Source organism: Oikopleura dioica, chromosome XSR (assembly GCF_907165135.1).
Source record: "Oikopleura dioica chromosome XSR, OKI2018_I68_1.0, whole genome shotgun sequence".
NCBI lineage: Eukaryota > Metazoa > Chordata > Appendicularia > Copelata > Oikopleuridae > Oikopleura > Oikopleura dioica.
The window spans coordinates 8,745,215-8,771,818 of NC_137294.1; the positions used below are offsets into that span (position 1 = coordinate 8,745,215).

General features: G+C 43.6%; 5 protein-coding genes across 5 annotated transcripts; 3 read left to right on the forward strand and 2 right to left on the reverse strand.

Moving 5' to 3' along the window:
* Nucleotides 1-1,979: 1,979 nt before the first annotated feature.
* On the forward strand, nucleotides 1,980-20,353 carry LOC145708328 (uncharacterized). Its single transcript, XM_081785988.1, has 10 exons — nucleotides 1,980-2,116; nucleotides 2,609-2,756; nucleotides 2,801-2,888; nucleotides 2,938-14,689; nucleotides 14,739-17,970; nucleotides 18,069-18,134; nucleotides 18,265-19,415; nucleotides 19,458-19,796; nucleotides 19,840-20,018; nucleotides 20,063-20,353. Exons 2-10 carry the CDS (start codon nucleotides 2,630-2,632, stop codon nucleotides 20,202-20,204), a joined length of 17,076 nt encoding a protein of 5,691 aa, XP_081642114.1. The 5' UTR covers nucleotides 1,980-2,116; nucleotides 2,609-2,629; the 3' UTR covers nucleotides 20,205-20,353.
* A 16-nt stretch (nucleotides 20,354-20,369) lies between these two features.
* On the reverse strand, nucleotides 20,370-21,177 carry LOC145708329 (uncharacterized). The gene is made up of 4 exons (XM_081785989.1): nucleotides 21,030-21,177; nucleotides 20,825-20,928; nucleotides 20,638-20,776; nucleotides 20,370-20,593 (listed from the first exon to the last, which is right to left on the reverse strand). Exons 1-4 carry the CDS (start codon nucleotides 21,141-21,143, stop codon nucleotides 20,441-20,443), a joined length of 510 nt encoding a protein of 169 aa, XP_081642115.1. The 5' UTR covers nucleotides 21,144-21,177; the 3' UTR covers nucleotides 20,370-20,440.
* Nucleotides 21,178-21,932: 755 nt separating this feature from the next.
* LOC145707844 (uncharacterized) lies at nucleotides 21,933-23,400 on the forward strand. Its single transcript, XM_081785430.1, has 7 exons — nucleotides 21,933-22,157; nucleotides 22,202-22,395; nucleotides 22,439-22,530; nucleotides 22,569-22,644; nucleotides 22,686-22,919; nucleotides 22,962-23,257; nucleotides 23,302-23,400. Exons 2-6 carry the CDS (start codon nucleotides 22,217-22,219, stop codon nucleotides 23,110-23,112), a joined length of 732 nt encoding a protein of 243 aa, XP_081641556.1. The 5' UTR covers nucleotides 21,933-22,157; nucleotides 22,202-22,216; the 3' UTR covers nucleotides 23,113-23,257; nucleotides 23,302-23,400.
* A 35-nt stretch (nucleotides 23,401-23,435) lies between these two features.
* LOC145707852 (uncharacterized) lies at nucleotides 23,436-24,260 on the reverse strand. Its single transcript, XM_081785437.1, has 3 exons — nucleotides 24,043-24,260; nucleotides 23,871-24,001; nucleotides 23,436-23,787 (listed from the first exon to the last, which is right to left on the reverse strand). The coding sequence occupies exons 1-3, from the start codon at nucleotides 24,213-24,215 to the stop codon at nucleotides 23,624-23,626; spliced, it is 468 nt and encodes a 155-aa protein (XP_081641563.1). The 5' UTR covers nucleotides 24,216-24,260; the 3' UTR covers nucleotides 23,436-23,623.
* A 1,018-nt stretch (nucleotides 24,261-25,278) lies between these two features.
* Nucleotides 25,279-26,603, forward strand: LOC145709172 (voltage-dependent L-type calcium channel subunit beta-1-like). The gene is given in 8 exon segments (XM_081786853.1): nucleotides 25,279-25,387; nucleotides 25,430-25,525; nucleotides 25,528-25,735; nucleotides 25,794-25,861; nucleotides 25,905-25,966; nucleotides 26,049-26,373; nucleotides 26,417-26,481; nucleotides 26,523-26,603. Coding segments are annotated over 8 exon segments (1,014 nt in total).
* Nucleotide 26,604: the final 1 nt, after the last annotated feature.

Below are 26,604 nucleotides of genomic sequence, written 5' to 3' on the forward strand. Positions count from 1 at the left end.
TCAACGACGTTTGTTTTTGAAATAATAGCTAATGCTCATATCCAAAGGAACAAAAGACAAAATGATTGAAACCTAAATCTATTTTCAGATTTACAAATTCAAATCCTTCTCAACTGATAAGCAAGAACGCCGGAGACTAAGCATCGTATGTCCATGTAAAATCAGAGGCTGTCAATATAGAAAGATCGATTGAATTTCTTTCGGCCGGTGCTATGAGCGTTTAAAATGGCTCTAGAACGAATTTGCTATTCGATTTTCGAAATTCAGAAAAAGTCTTTTCGCATTATTCCGACCAGTTTACTACACTATCAATAATCATCTCATGTTCAATTGACCGCGTTCGATAATCCAAAAACTTTTCTAAAGGAAATAAAATGTGAAAAGTGGTGATGGATTTAGCTGTGTTTGTTACTTAGCCCATCATCGTCAAATATTTCATCCTCAGATTTTCAAATAAATACCGTGTCTAACTGCCAGGAATAATATTTAAATTTCGGCATGAATTGAGTTTTCTGACCTGAACTTGGTTTCGAAATTAAGAATCTTGAATAACGGCAGTCGAAACTTCGGGAAACTCAGCAGATCTGATCGGTTCGTCATACGTTTTTATAGACCACTTTAAATTCTTAAGACGATTTATATTATTATTAGAGGCTAGGGGCTTTCATGACTTCTGCCCATAATAAACTCATGTGATGTAAGGTGATTAAGAGCTGGGCGAGGTGGCTTTTTGCGTTCAAAAATCATAATTACATGACGAAAGCATTTTTAAGATTGGTTATTAGAAGAGTGTTTATTGCTGACCGCAGCAAGCCGGTCAAGGTTCTACTGTTTATTCATATAAGAGTTGCTGGTTTGGGACAAAAATAGCTTTGAAAATAAACGCACGGCCGCTTGTTCTTGCTTCTGACTGCAGAAATGGCGAGGCTTGGTATTTTCGACCGCGGATACTACCCGCAGAAACATGCTTCAAATGTCTCGATTATTCCAAGTTGAAACCATTTAACTTGAAACTCGAAAGAGAAGTCAAATCTCCAAATCAGACGCTTTGAGCGAAAGACAACAAAATTTCACAATCATTTATCTTCGTGCTGCGTATTTCAAACCGATCATAAGACAATATTGGGCGCGAACGATAAAAACGTCGCAATAAACTAATTCATTTTATTAATATGGGAAGAAAAGTGGAGATCATCAGACATTCGTTAAATAGTTTAATCTGTAATCGAAAGAAATAAAAACTTTAGAAGGCATGCTTTTAACCCGTTATTACATTAATTCGCATGATTCTGTACATGAGCAGGAGAAGATGTCATTAAATCCCCCTAGCCACTAATAATAATATAAATTGTCATAACAATTTATAGTGGCCAATAAAAACGTATGACGAGGTCATCAAATCTTCTGAGTTTCCGGAATTTGGAAATTATGTGTTGTTGGTACACATTTGAACTAATGATCGAGAGTGAAAAATATACTCTATATAACTTATATACGATAATATCGGGAAGTCTAGAACCATAAAAATAACAGCAGGTCAGGAGTCGGGATATAGATGCGGTTAGCGGTCGGAAATGTATTATTTTTAGGGTCTGTTAAATGATCGGAAAGGGAAGCATCTAACTGCGCGAAAATACTCAGTTTTAGCAACCGTATGAATCATACGGTATGATATCGTAAATAACGATTATAGGCATGCTTCTGTTATTTCCGTGCAGTTTCTTCTAGGTCAAGCGAATAAGCGTTTTACGCGCATCTCAGATGAAGCCCCGATAAGATCCGACTGAACGATTTTATGCCAGTTCGAGCTTGACGTCTGAGAGAATACTGTAGCTTGTTTTGAAGGAAAGGCTGAGATATTATTACGGAAACTGTCTCGTAGAACTTGAATCTAATAAATATATTAAGATTGCCTTATCAAATACAGTCTACGATCGTTTATCTCGGAATTTAAATCTAGAATTTTCGGCAATCATTAAGACCAGCATAACGCAAGAAAATTATTGGGGCTTTAGCTCCAACTTCGCGTAAAAACTCTGCGGCGCCCTCTTCATTATCAGCCGATTTTTCTGACCGGAGCAGACCAAAGCTCATTGCACTTGAAGGTATCCTGGTGGTAAGTCGAATATTTATTCTTTTGATTTTATGCACAGAGAAAGAGAAACCCGACTAGAATTAAGGAATCTTTTATAATGACGATAATAACGAGGCTTATTAGAGAACAGTTGTTTTGATGATAAACAATCGATTATTGAAGGCTACATGATTTTATACCATCGAGCTCCAAAAATGATCTAAAAGCTTTGAATAAATGGCTGGAAAAAAGATTTGAAGAAAAATCCTGAAGATTTAGTGTGGCTTAGCTCGTTAGTTTATCTCTTTATTTGCCATAATTACGAGATTTACTAGTTCTTTCTTGTTTTAGCAAGACTTTTTACGAAAAACGTAATTAGATTCGATCGGACACAGACTTTTATTTGTGTCCAAAAGTGTTAATGAAAGGGGAAGAGCAGTAAAATGATGAACATAAAAACTTTATCATCGTACGCGTCTTTTATTCGACGCAAAAACAAGCATCAGAGAAAGTAAAACCTAAGAATTGTTTTAGATCCAATAATCAAGTGCAAGGATGCGTTCTGTCCTACTGGGTTTGATAACCCAGTTAAGGGCTAGTCCCACGGACGATTTCTTCTTTTTTTCACAAGCTGCTCCTGGCGAGAAGTTTTGCTTCACTCCTCCAACGGATGATGAATTTGGTGAGAACAAGTTGCCAAAAATAAAAGCTCTATTAAATATTTAGCTATTTACAACCTCAAAAATATTGAAAACGACGATGTCGTCGCACTGATGGACTGTCAAGTAGTTTACAATCAGTTCATGGGCGATAGGTACCTTCTTCCCAATTTTTACGTCGAAAACTTACATTCGTTTTTTAAGTCTTGAGCCTGCTCCACTGTCTGCTGCTAACAACCTCCCCAAAGCGGTCGAATGCAGTGTTCCCGATTCAGCAGAAGTGGGCGATATCTTCTCCCTCAGCTGGTCCGAGGAAGATGGCGAAGGGTTTTCTCACGACACAATTGAAGTGGTCGACCGAGAGGGTATTCTTCAGCTTCCAAGCGAGGAAGGGATCTCTTGCTGGCGACGAAAGAGCATTCGAAAGCAAGAACGTATTCGAGCCCTTGCTGCTGGTCGCTCTAATGGTGGCCGAGCAAGACGAGGCGCAAACCCGTCCATCGACTCTCTCGTTCCCCGTCAAGCTTCTCCTAATGGCGGTACCATCATCACTATCGTCGGTCAAAACCTCAAATCAAAAATGATCGATATTGGAGGAGTCCAATCTGAGTCAGAAGATCAGGGAGAAACCTTTGAGATCTGGTTTGGACGAGACTGGCACGATGGAAAGGGGGAGACTAAAATCCCATGCAGAATCGACAGAATGTTGGGGCTTCACTTGGAAAATATGTCAGGCGTCGACACTGTATCCTGTGTCGTGGATAAAATCCAGCGTCCAGGTCATTACTGGATCCGAATGATTATCGATAACAACGATAAAATCATTTATGGAACACACGTCTACTTCGCTGAGTCCGCCGCTCCATCTATCAGCCTTATGTATCCATCCGCTTCATCACCAGCAAAGCCTTCGGACGCCTACGATTACGAAGGTGTCTACTGGACAAGCTGGTATGACGTTGATACCGACGAAGATGGTGTCCAGGATGAATCAATCAACAAGCACTGGGAGTCTAATGCTATGGAAATGCAATACTGCATCAATCCTCTTGGCATTGAAGCGATCAACAAGAGAACCGGACTTCCCTTTGTAAACTCCGCCAACGAAAATGCCGACGGAAACGCCATCGCAACCTACTTTAATACTCTCCAAGGTTTCAAATGTGAAGACGCGTCACAGACTGTCGACAGCATTACTTGCCCAGACGTAAAAATCAGATACAAATGTCTCCCAGGTCTTCGAGAGTTCAAAGGTCGAATCTACACTGATGTCCACGGTCGATCTGATCATCCAGAGTTCCATATTAACAGAATTATGGAGACTCCGAAAATTGTCAACGAAAATGACGGATTCAAAGCAACTGCTCAAATTTTCCTCAATGACGGACAGAACTGCGGTGATCATCCCAACTGTGGTGTGAACGAGCGCCTTCCAATGAAAGTAACCAATGGAGATAATGGTATTATCCGATACGTCGGTGATATCTCCATTCCTGGTGGATACAATTTCACATACCAAGTCTTCCACAATGGTTTCTCAATGACAAACAAGCGAAACTTGAACTACATGACCAATGAGGATCTCATTCCCGTCACTTACGAAGTTTACCCCCAGATCGACAGCATCAATCCACAAATGGGGTCGGTTGAAGGAGGAACTCTCATCACTATCACGGGATCTGGTTTTGTTGAAGATGGTCTCGGGGGCGATGTCAACGTCAAACTCGGAGATGATCTTTGCGAGATTGTTTCAATGACTGAGCGAGAAATTATCTGTCGAACTGCTGCGAAGGCCGAAGAGCCAGTCACTTTCCCTGAGAATCGAGTTTTTACTCCTTTCTTTAATCTTGGACACTCGGATAATGGAATCATCAACAAGTGGGAAGGCGAGGCTTATGGGTTCACAGTCAAAAATAAGGCTCAATGCGAAGATCTCTGTCGAATCGATGCTTCCTGTATCATGTGGGTCTTCCACGATAGTAACTGCTATCACCACAACTTAGCCACTCAATCCGTTGATGCTTCTTACCATACAGATCATTATCAGATGGACACGTGGGACGGTGCTGAAGGTGGATACATCGCATGGACCGATCGAGTAAATGAGCAAGATTGCTTCTCCGGACGGGGCGAAAAATACGTCGGAAACGTCGCTGTGACCAAGCATGGGAATTCCTGTAAATCTGGCACATTCTGCCGAAATCCGGATCCACTTAACCAAGTGAAGCCTTATTGTGAGACTGATGATGGATCACACGAGGCATGCAATATTCTCTACTGCTCGAATACACTTGGTAAATACGCGGGTAATCGTGGATCAGAGGTCAAAGTTCAAAAAGCGTACAGATGGCGAAGAGAACTCGATGCGCTTGACTATCCAGAAGCACGATACAGCGCTCCAGGATGGTCATGGACTAATGAAAACATGGCTTTCTCTTTCTACAAGTTTTACGGTGAATTCTTCGGAAACGCAGGTTCTGACTACCGGCTACGTGCTAAGAACTACTTCATTGCCCCCTTCGATGGTGTATTTTCATTCCATCTTCGAGGAGATGACGCTCACGATCTATCTGTGGTCAATGATGACGGCTCTTTCGAAAGTATCGCAAGAAGCACATGGTGGGCATGTCACGTCGATGACGATTGCGAAACCCCGGCAGATTTCTCTCGACAGTTCACATTCGTCAAAGGCGACAAAATAAAACTTGTTGTCTCCTACACTGAAAACAGCGGGAACGATCACGCCACTGTCGGAGTTCACTACCACGGCAAAACTGCAGACTCCGGTACATGGCACGATACTGTTCCAAGAAATGAATGGCAGCAAGATAATTACGTCTACGATCGACAACAACTGCGAGTTCGACAAACCGGAAAGAAAGACGGATTCTGGATTTTCTTCAATCACGCTCTCGGTGTTCAAGATGGAAGCGCGATTCCCGACGGAGAAACATGGGACAGTTCTCGAGACCCAGAATTTAACATCAAGTGGTGCGGTGACAACAACAACTGCTTCGAAGCTGATATTGATGGAAAGGCAAGCAACTGGAAAGATAATATGGAAGATACAATCAACTCATGGTTTGAACCAGAATGCTCAGTCTCAGGAAACATGAACCCTCTTCGATACTATGGTGGTTATGAAAACGATCAAAAATACGATTGGCCAGGACAACATCATTTTGTCAACTACCGAAATAGTATGTGCGGAAGAAAAGTTCATGAGACACACAATCATGACTTCTGGAACACACATTTGGGTGGCAAATTCAACACTGACAATGAAAACGATGTTTGCTTTGCATACGAGGGTATCATCGACAAGTTCAGAGTTTACGGTGAATTTACCTACACTAATGATGAAGGACAGACCAAGACATTCAAGGACTGGATGAGCCAACCAGTAAACTGGCAATCAAAAGGAACATACAAGCATATTTGCTTCAAGATCACCGACACTATTGCACCCGGAAACTACTACGATGGGAATCCACTCACAAGTGGCATCACTGTCTACAATATGCGAGTTGAAAACGGCGATCTGTCAAACATTTACATTGATGAACTCCGAGTTGGAAAAATGCGAAGTCAAATCTCAGTTACCCAAACTAGAAAACCGCTTTCTTTCGGTGGCCAGGTTCCTACCAAAGTTGACCTTGGATTCGCTTCAAATTACTGGTGGGGTCGATACATCCACATGGAGATCAAAACTTGGGCTGAAAACGCATTCTGCGGCACAAGCGCTCCTCTCCCACAAATTCGTCCCATCGCGTCTAAAAGTGGAATCGTTAACGAAGGCCCAAATAATCCGACGTACGGTTCTAACTGGGAAAATGCTAATCCTGCTCTTGAACTCAATCATTGGGGTGGTTTCGCCGAAGCTTTTACTTACGATGTTCAAAACAAGGACTTTTATATGATTGATCTTGACTACAAAAATATCCTCACGAATCCAGTGCAAAGATCAATGTTCCGCGTTTGGGTCTTCCGAAGAGACGAAATGCCGAGCAAGCTTGAAAATGTTCCCGTTGAAATCGGAATGGAAGGAAGCTCAGAAAAACTTAATGTCAACTTCGGTTATGATTACTGGCCAATGATGTTGAAGAATGATCTGATTGCTACCTGGCCTGAGCTAGGAGAAGACGGCTTACATATTGACACCTGGAGAAATGGTTGGTGTAACGAAGGCTATTACTATACCATAAGAACCAGACAACATGGTAACATGAAAGCTCTTACCTTTACGGCTAATCCGCCAGCTGGCTATTACATCCGACCAGATCATAAGCAAATGTGGGATCATCATTCTGCGGTTCCTACGGACATCATTCCAGGATCCGTCATCGCTACTCATCACAAAGTTCCACAGGTTGTCGTCACTGCTAACGGACAAAGATCTGCTTGCAAAAACTGCGATTACCAATTTTTGAACAGATACACTCCAGTTCTAAACTCAGTATCTCCTTCTTCTGGCGCTATTACTATGGGCGATTCGATCGTCTTCGAAGTGAATGTAAAGGACTACACTGGAGACTTGACTGAGTTCTCTGCTACTGTTGGCGGAGTCGAAGTTGCTGACTGCTCTTTCACTGAAGCTGATAACGCAGGCGATCGAGTTCTTACTGTCTCTTGCAGTATTGGCGCAACCGGCGCAGGCTCCAACCACGAAATTGTCGTTCAATTTTTCGATTTGGGCGTTATGACTTCCTCGAGCACATTAACTGTGGCTACTGCTGTTACAAGCTCTTCTCCATCAGAAGGATCCAGACACGGTGGCACCATTGTTACAGCTCAGGGAACTGGCTTCTATCAAGGACAAACAGTGCAGGTTAACTTCAACGGAGCTTCTGTCAACTGCGATTCTACCGGTCTTGAAGTCACTTATACCGAAATGAAGTGTCGAACTGCAGCCAACGGTGGTTCTTCTGCTACAAGTCCTCAACTAGATAATGTGTCGCCTAATAAGCTTACTGTTCTTGGAGGCGAACGAATTACTCTTACCGGTTCTGATTTCACTTCTGAGTGTGACGATAGCGTTGTCTACATCGGCGATGCTACTGCTAGGACTATTTCCTGGACTGACACTGAAATTATCGCGGTCGCCCCCGCGCAAGCCCATCAAGCTTCGCGAGCTGTCAGAGTCTACGTCTGCAACATTGGAGAATCTAACAGTGTCAATGTTAACACTCGATTCCAGGTTACTGGCGTCAGCTCAACATTTTCGTCCCTCGCTGGTGGCAACATGATTACTGTCAGCGGACATGGATTTGCTTCTATGGCCGAGACTTCTGGAGATGGTTCGCTTTGGGCAGCTGTCGGAAACTACCCATGCAAAATCAGTGATGTCACTTACAACAGCTTTGTCTGCAAAACTGCTCCATACAATAACCGCGTTGAGCTTCAAGTAACTGGTAGCGGTATTTACCGAAATGGCGTCAAAGTCGACATGGTCGAAATCGAAAAAGGAACAGAAGTGTTATGGAGATGGAGAATCGCCATCAGCGGTGTTGTTCCATATGTAAGACTGCAGCGAACTTCTGCGGCCGGTGATGCCGAGACTAGCAATGGACAATACTGGAGTCCTCAATTCCAAGGAGATGAAGGAAAATTCGTCAAATTTTTCACTGGAAAAGGAACCTATCATTATTCTACTGGGCTTATCGATTCTGCCACAATCTTCTCCAGCAGCACACTCAAGGTTGTTGATGCAACTGACAAACCACTTGAGTTTTCTGTTCAAATGAACGGTTTCCACGCTGAAGTTGCTAATTTCAATACCAATCAGCCAAGCCATGCGTGTGAGAATGTTGGAACTTCTACTGCTATGCCACCAGCTGAAGCAGGACCTTGGATAACTTATTCTTGGGCTACAACGCCAGTCGTAAATATCGAAAACGATATCGTTGCAAGCACTATCGGCGGCGATAACCGGGTGACCTTTTCTGCGAATGTGCCCGACATGAACAGCTGCAATAGCCGAGTTACTGCCTTCTACGGACCTTATTCTGGAAACTACAACTCTCATGGCTCGAACTGGTATAAATGGAACATCGACCCAGCTGGAGCTTTAGACACCGCCGAGTCATACGAGCTCCGAGTTAACCTTCAGAACATTGGTGATGCCTACTACACCGACTACGTTGTTGAATCAGATGAAAACGATGTTGTAACGAGCTATCAGGTTGACGGAAATACCGCCACAACTTTTGGTGCTCATGTTGATTCGATCAATTTGGACAGGTTCTCCCGTAACGGTGATGTTGATCTCGTTATTAATGGCCAGGGCTTTGTCTCGTCTACTCGTGGTGATGATCAAATCAGCATCCGAGGCGACTTTACTGCCAACTGCAAGTCAACTTCACACAGCTACACCGAAGTTTCTTGCCGCCTTGACAAAATTGCTCAGAATACTGTCGATTATTCATTCACGATTTACGTTAATGAGTTCGATACAGGATTCACCGTTCAGACTCGATCTGGTCAAACTCCTTCCGTCAACAGCGCGGATAGGTCAACTGTTTCCGCCGACTCCAATGTGATCACTTTCAATGGAGCAAATCTCGACGGCTTAACTGTCTACGCTGGTGATTTCGAGGCTGCCGTTTCCGCTAGCGGAAATACTGCAACTGCTACTTTCAATGGCGTTCAAGGTGGACGATATCCACTCCGATTCCATGCCACTACTGGAGGTGTCACCGTTGCTGATGGGCTCGATACAATTACAGTCGAATACTCCGCATCCGCGATCAGCCCTTCATCAGGTGGTCTTAATGGTGGTACTCTTGTCACCGTTACTGGCTTTGGTTTTGATAAAGACTCAGTCGTTGAAGTTTATGCTTCAAACGGTGAACGACTTTGCGAATTCTGTCGAATCAAGGAAGTCGTCGATACAACAACTCTCGTTTTCTACTCGCCACGAGTAGTTTCTGCTGACACTGCTAAAGTAGTTATCAAGCATGAGTACTTGTCATCTGATACTGAATACTCTTTCGATTTTGTTTATTCTGCCAGCTCTGGTTCAATCGACAGTGCATCTGGAACAACATCTGCTCTTATCGGTGGCGAGACTATCACTCTCGCTGTTATCAACGAAGGATCTTGCGCGAATATGGCTATTGAAATCGTGCAGACTTCTAATCCCTGTGCTGTTGGAGCTCACGAATGTGCTGATTCTGCTACTTGTCATCCAACTGCTGATGGTCTCGATTACACATGTACTTGTGACGAATGCAGCTGGTGCGATGAATCTGACTACTGGCATTACTACGGATCTGGCCGTGACTGCTTTAGATTTATTCGTCGAGGCCTGGCTTTCAAAGCTGACGCCGAAGCTGAATGCGAAGCTCAATATGGCGAAACCATGTATAGAATCGATTCTCAATATGACGAAGATAACCTGAAGGCTATTTACCAGACTGGAGGACCTGAAGGAAGCGACGGAACAGCTAGCCGAGGTACCTACGCGATGTGGTACGGTGAAGTGAAATGCTTCCGTGGTGAAATTGATGAAAACGGCGTTTTCGGATTCGTCTTCCCAGAAGGTGATTGCGATAGCTGGGGTAGTAGCGGCGATCAGTTCAAGAAGCGAGTCTGGTGTCGACGATACCATAACAGAAACTGTTTCAACAATGATCTTGATATGGGCCGATATACTTACAAGGGCTGGCTTAGCAAATCTTTCACTGGAAAAGAGTGCTCAAGCTGGGAACCAACCTCGTGGTTCAGTGACTATGATCACAACCCTCATTATTTGAGAAAAGGAAATTTGTGTCGAAACTTATGGGATGATGATGATGGTATTTTCTGTGCTATGGATGAAAATTGGGATTGGAAAGACCCAGAACGATTCGCCAGAGAGAGCTGTGGTATTCCAACTTGCCAAGAGCTCGAAGCTGGAGCTAAGCGATTTGCTTGTGCTATTAGGCCATTCCTACCAGGATTGCCTGATGAATACGTTTACATGTATTCGGATAGTCCCGATAATATAAGAAACGATACTTTCGTTCGAGACAAAAACTGCTACATTGGCGGAAGAAACGACAACCGACTTCATAATCCCCACAGATGCTACTATGACAGTCGTTTCCCTGATCAATGGCGAATCAACACAGTCGCACCTGGTGTCCACACCGTCGAGTTTGTTCGACATGACGATAGTTCAAAATATCTTGCGATAAATATGGCTGCCTCTTCTGATTCATACAGAGTTGTTCTCGTTTCAGACCCTAACGATCCAAATGCGCAGCTTAGCGTTGTCGATGATGTTTTTGCTCCTGGAACCGTTTCAATTCGACAGGGTGAATACTTCCTTCACTCCGGAAGAGGATCGGCCTGGATGAAACCAGTTCATCAAAATGAAATCGGTGACCTTGATGATGTCCAAGAACTTGCGTTTGTTCTCGAATGTCCTAACGACGATCTTGGAAATCTCATTGATCAACCGAAAGCTCCATTTATGGTCAAAGAAACCCTTACTCCATCATGCTCCGCAGGTTCTGTTACTTTCGATGCTCCTTCTCTTCCAGCGGGTAGTTACAAAGCTGTTCTACGATCAAGCGAGTATGGCCAAGCAGAAAATGTCATTGATCTCGATTATGCACTCACTGTAGACTCTGCTTCACCAAGTACTATCGGTACAAATGGTGGTCAGTTGCTTACGTTGACTGGGTCTGGATTCAGCGAAATGGTCACAGGCGTTCTTTGCGAAGAGGACCTTACTTTTGTGAGCTTCACCGAAGCCACCGGTAGTGATGCTGAGGAAATAGTTTTTGCTGTCCCACCAATTAATCCTGACAACTGTGGAAGCGGTCTCGTACTTGAAGCCATTGACGGTTCTGATGGATCTGATATCTCTACTGACTCACGACGACGACGTAGACAAATCTTTGATGAAGGCATTACTGTTACAGAAGACGCAAATCCATCATTTACAATGGTTGAACCTAAGATCGGTGGAACTATGGGAGGCACTTCTTTGACAATTACTGGTTCCAATTTCGGCTCAACTCTTGAAGGCGTCACTGTCACTTTCTTTGAGGAAGTTGCCTGCGATGTTCAGTCTGTCACTGATACACAGATTATTTGCGTGACAAATCCCTTCCCCAAAGGAAAAGAACAAGTTCCTACTGCACCAGTCATCTTTATTCCCGGCGGAGCTGGTATTGCGACAGAATCTCCACTTGAGGAGAAGGATACTAAATTCTGGTACATGGATAGATGGTCTAGCCCATACACTTGGGGCTGTACCGATGAATCTTGCAAACCTCAAGCTGGTGAAATCATTGTCGTTCCAGCTGGCCAGGTTCTTCTTCTTGATGAGACTACTCCTCTTCTTGCCGTTCTGGTTATTGATGGAGGTACTCTCATTTGGGACAGAAAAGACGGTATTGAGCTTCACATGCAGTATGGTGTTGTCAATAATGGAGGACACTTTGAAATTGGTAATGAAGATGAGCCTTTCTGCGAAGGAAACGCTCTTATCAAGCTTTACGGTCATCAACGTAGCATCAATCTTCCAATTTATGGTGCTAAAGTATTGGCAATCAGATTCGGTACTATTTCAATCTTTGGCTGCCCTAAGACAACCACATGGACTGAACTGGCGAACACGGTTGAAGCTGGCGCAACAGAGATTACTCTCACTCACCCAATTAAGGATGATTGGTTTGTCGGAAATGAAATCGTCATTGCTGCGACTGGCGATCTCACTAACTTCCACCGATCCGAAAAGAGACAAATCGCTGCTGTTTCTGATGATGGATACACTGTTACTCTTGCAGAAGCTCTCGAACATCGACATATTGCTGTATGCACTAATGGCCCTGATGACAACGGCCTTGGATGGGGATGGGCTGGAGAGATATGCACTCGCGCGGAGGTTGGTCTTCTGACAAGAAATGTGAAGATGATGGGTAATATAAATAACGAATGGACTGAAGAGCTTCCCGAATGCAAGCTTGGTCCCGGAACAGCTTTTGGTACCCAAACTTGCTTCCAAAACAGATATGGCCACGAAACAGGTTCCGACCAATTTGGATCAGTTCTTTTCCTCCACAAGCCAGCATATGCTCATATTGCCTACTTTGAAGTGACTCACGCTGGTCAGGCTTTCAATCTCGCTCGATACCCAATCCATTTCCACACTCCTGGATCTATGCCTACTTCATACGTGCGAGGTTGTGCTATTCACAACACTTTCAACCGAGCCCTCACTCTCCATGGTATCCACGATATCGTTGTTGAGCATAATGTCATTTTCAACGTTATGGGTCTTGCTTTCTTCCTCGAAGATGCTGTCGAAGAAAATAATATCCTTAGATACAACTTGGGTATCATGAACAAAAAGTCATCCTCACTCTTGAACGTCGATTCTACTCCATCCGTTTTCTGGATCACGAACCCGAACAATATTTTCTACGGTAACCGTGTTGCTGGCAGCTCCCACTTTGGTTACTGGTTTAATCCGCCAGAGGATGGACCAACTGGGCCTTCCTCTAAGGATCCACAATATGATTGGGTTTGCCCCAAGAACCGACCACTCGGACAGTTCTACAATAACACCGCTCACTCTCTTGGTAAATATGGTATGTGGATCTTCGTTGATCTTACTCCAACACAAAGTGGTGAGTGCGGAGATGGAATTCCGAAAGCGAATAAGTTCGGATGGAAGCCTGAAATTGACGTCGAAGGAAACCCAGTTCCCGAGGATACGTTTGGCTTCTTTGCCTGGCATTGTGAGCGTGGTGCTGAAATCGCTACTGGAGGCGCACTGCAGTTCCATAACATGATTGTCGCGAATAACTGGATTGCCGGTCTTGCCGGTAAAGAGTCCTTCCTCCACACATATGCTGATGGAGAAAATGATGACCAAGCTCAGCTCTTTAAGCATAATATCGTTATTGGTCACTTGTCCGGCGATCCTGAGTTGGACGCGTGTGGAGACATGGGTATTGAAACTCCATGGAAATTCTTTTCATTTACCGTTGACGATATCCATTTCTTCAACTTTGATGAACCAACACCAGACCTTTCTTCTGTCGGTGATCCTTCAAACTTCGGAATGGCTTCTGAACTTGCCATTCGACGATGTGTTGCCTTCGATCCTTGCTACGGCTCAAACGCGTTCGATTGTGGTGCCATTACTTGGTTCCGAAACACTAAGTGGTACAATTCTCAACGTAGATCAACCTTTGCTTGGGAAGGAGAAGCCGGTGTTCTTGATTTGGACGGTACCTTTGCAGGTGGTTCTCCTGGTGATTACGTTATCGCTGCGTCTGATGCCTTCGATCCAGCATTGTGCACTTTGGATACATCCGGAAAGTACGACAATGCTAACACTGATCCAAGCTGGGACGAGCGTTCGCATCCGGCTATGAGATGCAAGGGATCTTTGGGAGAGAAAAAATTCAAGCCGCATCGATTCATGTTCAACAATGCTAAACCTGACTCGATGGAAGGAACGATGGCTGTTTTCACTAACCAGTACGGAACAACCAAGTCTGGCTTCAGAAACTGTCGACCTCGAGGTAAAGGTTGGATGGTTATGCTTCAAGGAAACGAAGAATACGAAATGCACTTCGAGCAACACGAGCATATTTCCAACATCTCGTTCACTGGAGATATTGACGATTTCGAACAAGGAGAATGGCTTACTATCCGTCATGACTTCCCAGAACTCATCGATTTTGCTGAAATGATCGGGGCTTCTGATGCTGAACCCGAAAAAATTGATGAATGGCCAGAAGATCCTCTTACTCTCAACGCATACGACTACAACGTTCAGAACGAGTCTGCTCCATTCACAGTTCGATACACATTTAACGGTCAGGCTAATACTGAGAATCCTCAAGTCCAAGAAGGTGCCTTCACTTGGGGTGAGAATTTCTACGTCCAGCCCTCTTTCCACAAATGCTTCTTCAAAGATTGCATTCCACCACCACCAGCTCCACCAACTTTGGTAAGTTTTAATAAGTTTTACCTGACATTCACTTATTCCGCCAATTAAGCCTCCAGCACTTGTTGATTGCGCTTTCCTCGACTGCTTGGGTGGCGAACTTCCAGCTGAGTTTAATGATGTTCATATTGCTGCAGGACAAAGAGCCATTATTGATGCAGCTGCAATCTCTGCTGCTAACGGTCACTTTAAATTTGCCTCAGTCTTCGTTGACGGTACTCTCGAGCTTCCAGGATCTTCTCTTGAAGCTGGATCTACTTGCTTAATTGAAGCTGATCACCTTGTTGTCAACACTGGCCAGGGTGAGAATAAAGAAAACCTCAGTAGCCGAAGACGACGAGACGTTGTTCACATTGCTAATGGCAATATCGTCATTGGTACTGCTGACGATCCGATCCCATGCGGAACAAAGGTCATCCTGAAGATCAACGGGGACGAGTATTCGCCATCCTTCGGCGCTATGCCTGGATCAGTTCCAATTGGTGCTAAGGCCCTAGGTGGTATCGGTGGTATTGAAATGCATGGTTGCGAGTTGACTCACACCTGGACCACACTTACGAATACTGTCAATGCTGGTGATAGCGAGATCACTGTCGACGACGACGTCAGTTCTGAATGGAAGGTTGGCGACGAGCTTGCTATTGCAACTTCTGACTACGAGCAAAGACATACTGAGTACGTTTCTATCACTGCCATCAGCGGACAGACACTTACTTTGAATACAACTTTCTCCTGGACTCATTTGGGTTCTGCTGACTCTACTATAACCGCTCTTGGACGAACAGTAAGCCAAGCCGCTGAAGTTGCTTTGTTGACCAGAAACATTGTTGTCGACGGTTCAGGCGGCGCTGATGGAAAGATGGGAGGTCGAATTTTGGTGAGCAACTACATGGAAACTAATGGCGTCCATACCTACTACAGAAATGGCTATGGTCAGTTCAGTTTTGTCGAGTTCAAAGCTATGGGTCAATACGGCTACTCCGAATATGATGATCTTCGAGCTGGTATCCTTTTCTATAATGTTGATGGTGATGGCGATGCTGACTCAGGATTGAAGAATTCCTATGTCAAGGGATGTGCCTTCCACGCTGGTTTCCACTCCGCTATCGCTGTTATGTTTGAATCTAACAACATTGAGGTCTCCAACAACGTCATCTTTGGAACTGTTGACTCTGCTATCGTCACAGACTCAAGTGGAGTAACCATCGATGGAAACGTCATTGGTAACGTTTTCCACCAACAGCTCTATCAAAATTATTTCGAAACGACTGTCAACGCCAATTTCGCTGATGACAAAACGCCTTCTGGTATTGAGACGATGGGTACTACGGATGTTCTCATCACAAATAACAGAGTCTCTGGTGTTGATGGTTCATGCTTTGGCGGTAATGGCGAGCTTTGCAACGAACTTGAAGCTAACTCTGGTGATCATGTTGCTGGATCCTGGACTGGAAACCATGGTAAAGGTTGCGTACGTGGATACTACGTCCTATGGGGTGGTCACAGCGCCTGTACTAAGATTTCGGGTTTCACTTTCCACAAAACTCTTTTCTATGGTGTTACGGCTCAAACGTCTTCTGCTCATCTAGTTATTGACGATGTTATCATCCAAGATGCACCAGTTGGTATCTACGCTATCATGACTGGACCTGACGCAACTATGCACTCTGCTATGAACAAGGATGTTACCATCAAGAACTCTTACATTGTTGGACGATCCGATAGCTATGATTGTACTTATGATACTGACGTGAAGGCTAATGTTTACTCTGCCTCGCCAATGGCCCGGCAGTCTTCTCTTGTTCAAGTGAAGACAACTCACACTGCTCTCCAGCCTACTGATTTCATCATCAAGAAAAATGGATTCCCTGCTTGCGAGTGGTGGGCTAACGAAATCGAGCCCGCTCTGTACGGTAACACTCTGATTTACAATACAGAGTTCGTCAATTTCCAGGGCAAATGTGGCGATAAAGACTCTCTCTCCATTTCCAACAAGAAAATGAGCGATCACGTTTTCCCAATCACTTATGTTAGTGGAAACGTTAAGACCAATGTTAACGACGATTATATCGCAGTTAACCGAAGACCACAAGTGAAGACAGTTAATATTGCCGACTGCGTCGATCTGTTCTGTGACGGCTACAAGTTTAACACGATCGTTGATAAAGAAGGCTCTATTCTTGGATCTGCTGGAACGCTGATTGCTGAGTCTGAGTTCGAATGGAATGGATTTACTCGAGTCCAACCGGATGGATCGTCTCTCACATACGTCCAAACACAGGATGGTCTTGGTGACTATCGAATCCCGAATCCTATGATGACTCGCATGGATGGCTCAAAGATCCCTATTAATGAAGTTAGAACAGACGTCGGTGCGGTTCGCAATGGAAACTGCGTCTGGAAAAAGGGATTCCCCGGCTGGTTCTGTCCCGATATTGAGTACCAAGACTTGATTTTCGAATCTATGGACGAAGACCACATGCGACGACGACTTTCACCTGTTGCTATTCGATCCGAAGGTTATGTCACCATTGCTAATGGTCCAGGAGATCACTCTTGCTGCATTGGTTACGCTTGTTTTGTTCGATTGTCAACTTTCCATTTGCCAGCAGCATGTGGAAAGGACTTTGAAGTCTATCTTTCATCGACTACTCCTATGAATGCCCGATGGCATTTGCCCAATGCTCCAGAAGACTGCAAGATCAAGGTTTCGTTCTATACAAAGCGACCTAACCGAATCGACATCAAACAAGATGGTGCATACATGGTTCCAACTAATGGCGCTGTCCAGGATGACGGCTCCATCGCTTGGCAGAAGCCTGATCTGATTGAACATATGGTCGGAGTTGATTCTCACCAGCCTGGTGCTAACTTCCAGGAGCAAAACAACCAAATGTTCCATGTCATCATTGGCGGTGGTAAAGTTTACGACATGATAACGGTTCAAACGCTTGTTCTCGAACTTGGCATGATGACTGAGTTGAGTGATGATGACTTCTATGATAACGGAAATCTCGCCAACAATCTCGCTGCTCTTCTCGGCATTGATCCATCCAAGATTAAGGTGATGAATGTCATTTCTGAAGATTCTCGAAGAAGACGTAAGAGACGAGAAGAAGCTGGATTCCTTGGATTCTCTCTCGCTGGATTCCGTTTCCGACGTGAAGCTGCCGAGTCAACTCTTCAGATTGAAATTTCACCTGAAGAGACTGAAAGTGGTGCTGCCAAGCTTTCTGATCTTGCCGAAGAAGTCGTTGCAAAGGCTGCAGACGTCGCTGCTGCAGGTAAATTCACACAACTAACATAACATTGTTCAATCTGTAATTTTAAATTTTGATTAAATTATTTTATTTATTGAAGAGAATTAAAATTTATATCTTAGTTGCTGATGCTACTGGCGCAGAAGTCGAAGCCGAAATCGCTGTCGCGCGACCTCCTCCTCAACCAGGCTAGGGTCTTAATTTAGGCACAATATTGAATATTTCTCACGGCACGTTTTTTTCCGAACGTTACAGCGCTGACGTGGGTTTGACGGAAAAATGTGTTCGATGTTTGCAAAAAATAGACCCCTGAACTAGCAACACCACCTCCAGCTGTTCCACTTACTGAACTTCTTGGTATGAGAGAAATCACACCCGAAGATGACGTAGAAGAATTCCTCAAGGAGGTCGAGGAAACTCTTGGATCACCACTTTCGGAGCTCAAGACTGCTGAAGAGACTGCTAATGAGGCACAAGAACTTGTTGATGCTGCCAACGAGCCCATCATCTACGATACACCAACACGAATGGAATTCTCTCACCAACCTTCTGGACCTCAAATTCTCAATCAGAAGTTCTTCGACGTATTCCAGATCATTATGTACGATCAAAATGACCAAGTGATGACAACTGTTGGTTTTGTTGACAATCCGGTGAAACTGAAGGCTGAAATCGTCGATCCAGTCCTTACCGGACCTAATGTCGCATCCCCCGATGGTACTACTCGAGTTGAATTCACTCCTGGTTCCGGTATCGCCACTTTTGATAATTTGATTATCACTGGCGACGTTACATCCGCCAAGATCAAATACTCCATTGCTTCTCCAGCAGATTACGTTGGCACTGTCGATGCAATCATTTCTGAGGTCATCACTTTCATTCCACCACAGCCTGAAGGCGAGTGCGTTGCCGATGAAGGAAATCCATTCGACAAAAAGGAATCGTGGACTGAAACTTGCGACTTTGTCTGTCTTTCACCTTGCTCTGATCTTTCTAGCGTTGGCGGTGGCGTCGGTGGACCCGAATGCGCGGATGTCGCTAACTGCGAAGGAACTGGGGATATGCCAACTTACTCTACTTGCGACGCGGATGTCGGATGCAAGTGCAACATGACTTTAGTTCCAGCACAAACTGAAATCAACCCTGAAGACTTTGTCTACGCTGAGTGCAACTCTGGCTCCCTTGAAGTTCGCATCAACAAGTGTGTCATGAATCGATTCGGTTTCACTCTCAGCGATCTTTACATTGCTGGTCCAGAAAAAACTGATGATTTCTCCACTCTGGCTACTTCATCGTCCAACAACTGCCGCGGTAAGATCGGATATCAAAACGGTGCTGAATACGTCTTCTCGATCGATCGAAACTTCGGCGACTGTGGAACCGTGATTGAGGCTAATGGCACTCACAACACTTACAGTAATGCTATTCAAGGATCAGCTGGTATCGATAATGGAGTCATTAAACGAATGGTAATGAAATGAGCCTAAAACTGATACATAAATTATATTTAGCGAAACCTCTTTACGAGCTTCACATGCGTCTACGAGATCGATATTTCCGTCTCAATCGGTATCGGTGCAGTTCAAGCTACTTCATTGGAGATCGCTCTCGGTGAAAATACGGGAACATTCGATGTTACAATGGCACCATACACTGATTCGTCGTACTCTGTGGTTTCAAGCGAGACTGACACTGTAACCATTCCAGAGGATGTCTTTATCGGCCTTGCCCTTACAGATGCCGGTTCTGAATTTGTTACTTACGCTAAAGATTGTTGGGTGACTGCTACAAACGACCCCGATGATACTGACATGTTTGACTTGATCATTGATGGATGTGTCAACCCTGACGTAAGATTAAGCTAATTTTAATTTATCTAACAATATTTCACAGGATCCGGATAACATCGCAGTGATTGAAAACGGTGCATCCTCTCAATCTCGTTTCTCCTTTGCTGCCTTCCAATTTGTCGGACTCGAAGCGAACGAGCTCTACGCTCACTGTGCCGTCCAGATCTGCTCGCCAGACAACATGAGTGATTGCACACCATCTTGCGGAAGTCGACGCAGACGGTAAGCTAATCTTTAAAAGTTAAGTTGATCATTTCTTGCTTCAGATCTGCTCGAGAACGACGAGACACTGGTGATATCATCACAACAAGCATCCAGGTGTCCGCCGTCCAATGCGAGCGCGACTGTCCTGCCGATGATCTGATCTGCCGACAACCATGCGTTCAGACTACCATATACAGAGGATAATAATCAACTTTGATTTAACCTGTTCTCTATTGCGAGCTCCATGCTCAAATAACTAACGGGTACAATCCCGTCCTTTCCCCGTTCTGTATTTCATCTGCATAGACATGCAATTTCCCCATTTATTTATTTGCGCCAAATAAACTATCCAAACAAAAAATATTCATGGCTTAAGTTTATTACAAAAAAAAGAAATCAGTATAGTTTCCTCCAACTTTACTGTATATATTAAAACGTGTTCAAAGCGATTGAAGTGCAGCTTTGTGTTCATTCCAGTGCTTTGTTAGTTTCTTTCTCCACTTGGCCATTTTTTGTTGCTGACGCTTGTGCTTCTTATTTCCTCGGCAAGCAGCAACATGCGCGTCTGCCCAACGTCGAAATCGCGTGGTCACCTTTTTAAAACATATTTTTTCAATCATAACATAATGCGATCTACCTGTTTGATGGCCAACGAAATGTCGTATCGATTAGTCTTCTCGACACTCAGGACAGACTCAAAGAATGGTCTCGCTACTTCTCTACGCCGCCGACGGTTTCCTTCTTTTGCGCCGTTTCGTTCTTGGATAAGATCGCATCTGAAAACGAGCGTGTTTAAAATTTAAACTTTAAATATTCAAAATTACCTATGTCGGGTTCGCTTGTAAGTTGCAAGCAAATTGTCCGCGTTTCTCTTAAATTTTGCCTCCCAGTCTTCATGTTTTCGCAAATAAGGGGCCATTTCTCCGAGCTAAAATTAAAATGAGATAAATCATGGCATATAATCTATATCTTTTGTTAAAGACTGTTGCAAAAGCTAAACTTAAAAAATTAAATAATAATTGTGTCTACCAAGCTTGTTGTCTGCCTGACGATATGACGAAGGTGCTTTTCCGGATCTCGAGTTTTTTCCTTCTTGCCGGCTTGTCCCACAGCTAGAACTGCAAGAAAACTGTGAATTTTCATTTTGGAAAAATCTAGCTCTTTCGAATAGGTTCAAATATCTCAAACTCTATGGAATAAGCACTAAAATTGAGAGCTTATATCAATTTTTGTGCTGCATATTAGACGACTAGTGAATAACACGACTCATTAGAAGTTTTCCGACCTGTCAGAAAAATATTCCTACTCATCATTACAGGTCATGTAAAAAGATTAGAGGGCAACTTTCAAGAAAAACGAAATTGTTACAATTAAATATCTTTAAGCCGATCCGCAGCTGGGTCTCAAAAGGGAGCATCTCCTTTCTTTCGCAGTAGCCTACTATTAGCAGCTATTGTTTACGCATAAGCCCTGAGTAAATACGTACTCCCGGCAAAACAAATGAAGAATCAAAATAAAATTTGTGTAACTCACTTTTGTTAACCCCTCGAGCGTGTGAAGGTCTCAAGGGCACATGGGATTATAGTGAATCGATCCTTAATAGTTGATCTTTTAAAGGATTAAACTTGAAATATGTGGCCAAAATTTATTTTTTTCCTTCTGCTAGTATGCTGTCTAATTCAAGAGATTGAAGCAAAAAGTACGTCTCCAACAAGAAAAACTCAAGGAAAAAACGGACGAAAACGTCGTCCTGGCGGCGCAGGAGGGAAACGAAGAAAGCGGCCAGGAAAAGGTGGAAAGAGGCGCAGAAAACGACCAAGGCCTGAGCACGTTGGAGCAGTTGTAGGAGTCGCCGCGATCGGAGCAGTCGCTAATGCAAATAAGAAAATGGTTTCAAATTTGTAATTGATATTGATAAAGAGATTTTATTGTGCAAATTAAGAAATCATAAATTAGCCAAGCGCAACGCCAAGACCAACAACAAAAACTACGACAAAATCGGATGAGCCAGAACTGCCATTGAATACGAGGGCATACTGGAAAGGTCCGACATCTGATCCACAAGGCAAGTATCCAAGATCGTGCCAGGACATTCTTGTTGACGCGGCGAAGGGGCCGCATTGCAAGTTGCCGGAAGCTGGAAAATATATTATTCAGGTATCAAGGAATTTTCTAAAAATCGAATTGTCGGTCCTTTTCAGCCACGCCCCGGACTCATGCCTAAGTGGGTAGACTGCATGTTTGACCCAGAACGAGCGTACACTGTTATTCAAAGTCGATACGTTGGTGAAGTTTGCTTCAACCGAAACTGGGATGACTATGTAATGGGTTTCGGGTGCCCTGTCGGAGTGGGCGAGTCTCCTGACTGGTACAACGACTATCGAAGAGGGAACGAGTAAAGAATTAGAATTCGAGAGCATAATTCAAAATTAATTCAGTGGATTGGACCCTAATCGCAAAGTCAGTGTTCCTGATTCAAACACCTCTATGTGCAAGAAGCCATATTATAGCCCGTACCACTCTGACGACGGTGAGATCATCTAGCACATTGAATAATCGAGTATTGAGGTTCCTACACGCCCGACGACTATCCAAACACGTATCGCGGCCCGAATCCGCAACGCACTTTTATGCTCCCAGAATGGTATAATAACGCTTCGAAATAAGTAATGATAATGATAAAAGCAATGGAGAGCAGTGGTTGGGCCTAGAATATCAGTACTTCGTTCAAAAGTCTCACGGAGAAGGAGGAAGCAGACTCGTCGCTTACATTGCAAGCGATAGAAAAACGTATCAGTACGTTACTTACGAGAAATTCATGATCGGAAACTGGCAGAAGGACTATGCAATCAAGGAAATTGACGGCTTTGATGAAGACTTAGTGGACATAACCGACATGTTTCAGTTCTCGGGCAACAGGTTTGAAATCATCATATTATTGCTTGCTTAGTGTGCTTGAAGTCTTTTAGGAGCGAAGTTTTCCACTGCTGATAGAGATAATGACGGAACAGAGCAAAGAAACTGTGCTTCTGAGAGCGAGTCCGGATGGTGGTTTAATGGAACGGATTTGAAGCGGACCGTCTTTATATTTTTAAGGAATATCGGTGCTTAAATCCTGCGGAAGACTGCAACCCATCAAAGGTTAATCTAAATGGAATGTATCATGGATCTGCTTCTGTCCCTGTCGAGCATGACGTTAAAACCGGTCTTCCGATTCAGCCGACTCCAAACGATGGCATTTTCTGGAAAAATCCAAAGTATATTCTCCCCGTTTATCGAGAAAACTAATCCAACGTTTAAGTCGCAAATGGGAGTCACTAAGAATGACAAAGATATTGATTGGACCGACTGAGACTGTGGATTTTCCCTGCTTATATGAAGAATAAAAAATAATCCTTGGTTGTTTGTGTAAAGTTTATTAAAAACGATTTGTGAATTTCAGAGCAGATACATTAAATATGTGAGGTAAAAGAATTGTCAATGCCGCGAATTTTGAGAAGTCTTGGGGGCTCTTGCGCAGACAAGGGTGATCGTTGTATTCTGAATTCACGCTCCCGTTTGTTCTGTCGACGAATACCTTCCCAGAAAGGATCCTCTTTGAATAGATCATTTTTGTTTGATCATTATTTGTCTCGATCTGCAAATCTGACCATTCCTACTTCATGCAAGTGTCCCCATCCGAATTCCGCCATGTTTTTCTCTTTTGGGGGATTTTTGAGCTTGTTGTGATTGGGGTTCCTGAATGAAGGAATCGATGGTCTCTGCTGATCACGTGGCATCTCGATTTCTAGTTTTGCGGTTTTGACCAATTCACTGCAAAAACTAGACAAAATTCTTATTGTTTTAATAAAACATCACAAAATCGCTTTCCTGAAGACTCGACATCACTTATTTCACTCAAGTATTTTAAACCATCTCCAGGCATGTAACTCTCTACATCTGTGTCGTATGCAAACGTATTATTCTGCATAGAAGGTACCCATGTCGCATTGTCTCGTTTTCTTGAATTTATTTTATAAGAAAATAAAAAGAGTTGTATTACCTGTCATCTCGAGCTCTTTGCCTTGTACCTGGTCCAGTTTCCGGCGATTCAAATAAACTGCTCGTGCTTCTCGGCCATATGCTTGAGTGAGTGCTAGAGGCAGCTGACGACCAATTTCTGCGTTTTCTAGCGCCAACACTAGATTCGGTCGTACTCTCACTGCCGCTGAACATTCTCTAAAAAGGCCCGTAAAACGAGATTTTGTTGGCGCTGCTTACGCAAGTTGATTCGAATGACCGGTCCCGTCCGTGTCGACGTAAAAAAACATGTTGCGTAATAACTTATTTTTATCAAGGTTACCGCGGGCGCAATATCAATGTGTTCCAAGTTTTGCCTATGAAAACACTTTACTTTGCATGGAAAATCAATGTTTGCAAATGGGGCGCGAGACGAGTGTTATTCACCGTCAGGTTCCAAAAGCGAAAAGGGTTTAGCAGACTCGAGGGAGCAGAATGAGAGCTCGCTCGGCGGTAATTAGGATATTGTCGCTGGCGCCTAAGAGCTGCTCTGTCTCCGATTAAATCGAATTTGCCGAATTCTCAAAAGTCAACAAGGAGCTGGCTTCATTCTAAGCGTTCGATAAGAAAGAGCTTGCAGCATACTTTGTTTTCTCGAGCGGTGGAATCAAGGAAGAGAACTGAAAATAATTGAACTAATTGTCGAAATTTGTCGACGAACATTTGAGAAGCGCCACTACAAACGGCCCTTTAATCGGCTTTTGATGGGACAATAATGGTGGAACGAATGAGCACAGTTACTCCTGATCGAATAAGAACAGAGCAGATTCGCCCAGACCAGCTAGAGAAGATTATTCAAAAGAGGCTTGAGCAAGCAAGGAAAGGAGCTCATACCAAATATCTGTATTTTTAGTGAAACTAAATATAAATTATTCGATGTTGAAAAGTTGTTAACCTCACAAAAGATCTAAATCAGTGCTCTTTACTGTCAAAACCAGTCTTGGCTACAACGGAAAAATCGACGACGACGCTCCATTAATAGGATACGGTTGATGCATCAATAACTTAGAAATGAGAATCAGTGAATTTTCTCGACTTATTTTTCCGACTTTCCAAATTAGATTTTCGACTTATAATTTGTTTTGTTCGCGCTCTCTAGGGACATTTAAGGAATGTATTGACATCGATAGAGAGTCGTGTCTTTTATCCATCGGCCTTGATTATTTGCGTGTTTAGGTCGCATCTCCCTTGACATGGCTCGCTCTTCTTCATTCAACCTATGAAAGGCAAATTCGTGTCGTTTGAACCAGATGACTTTTTGCATATAAAGGAAAAATACGATGAGTTTTGGTGGATTGGGCGCGTCGTTTCCCCTGATTCCGAGCTCGGTGAGTACTCCTCACAAACAGAAGCGCAATTAATTATCTTAGGATTTATTCCTTCCCCGACAAAGATTGAAAGCATTCGATCTAATCAACGAGGGAAAAACCTGCGATCAACTAAAATCAGCGCCAAAAGTGGATCCTCAGAGCAAAGCCGCCAAGTGCTCTACGAAAAGAAGGTGCTTCAAAGAAAGAATCCAAGACTTGCTACGAAGTCGTTCCAAACGTACGGCCGATCGTCATGGTTGGCCCAAGCTTGAAGGGCTACGAAGTTACGGACATGATGCAGAAAGCAGTGTTCGATTTTATAAGACGGAGATTTGATGGACGTGTAAACATCACGAGAATTTCTGCAGGAACGGCTTCGAGCTTCTAAAATCATTTTTGACAAATGCAGTCTGAAGCTATTGGAAGATTTGTCTCAGGCTCGCCAAGCTGACCGCGCTATCAAGGAAAAGGGACAGAACAAGGCCGCTCTAAGTAGGATTATCTTCCTTTTGAAAGGTTAATTTTGCTCATTCAGTGGAAGTGCAGGCTGAAGTGGAGCGTATTTTCGACCTAGCGCGAGATCTCCAGCTAGGAAAAGTTAAAAAGAACTTTTGGGACTTATTACTACTTGTGTTTATTAATTAGTTTTAAATGTCTGTCTCCATCAAAAACTTTTGAGAAAGTTGTCATCGATGCAGATATGATTAATCACCCAAATCAAATTGCCAAAACACATTTATCGCCCATAATAGCTTGGTTCTTAGTCAAACGGAAAATAACAAAGAATATTGAATAAGAACCCTTCTCAGTCCAAATAAAAATTAATTCGCTGAAGGTGCTACAGAGACTGATTAAATCGAGGGGAAAAGGTCAGTCTCGCCATACGAATCCACAAATCGTAGCTGCAGAAAAACTAAGCCAGTGTTGCCCAGAAGTTTTTGACGTCACACTCGACGAGAACTCATTAGACGATGCGTGCGATCATCTAGCAGAATATCTCGAAGGTAAAGGCACTTGAATAACCAGCTTTCATACCACGGATTATAGCGTATTGGAGGACTCTGCATCCTGATTGGAAAGATCCTGCAATTAAGAAAAACCAGAAGCAACCGGTAACGCAGTAAATTCAAATTACTAAGAACAAGCATTTTAGGGCGCTTTCAAACGGTCTCTGAGTTTCCTCGCTCCGAACAAGCCTCATGTTAACATCGAGACACCCGATGAAATTCCTTGAC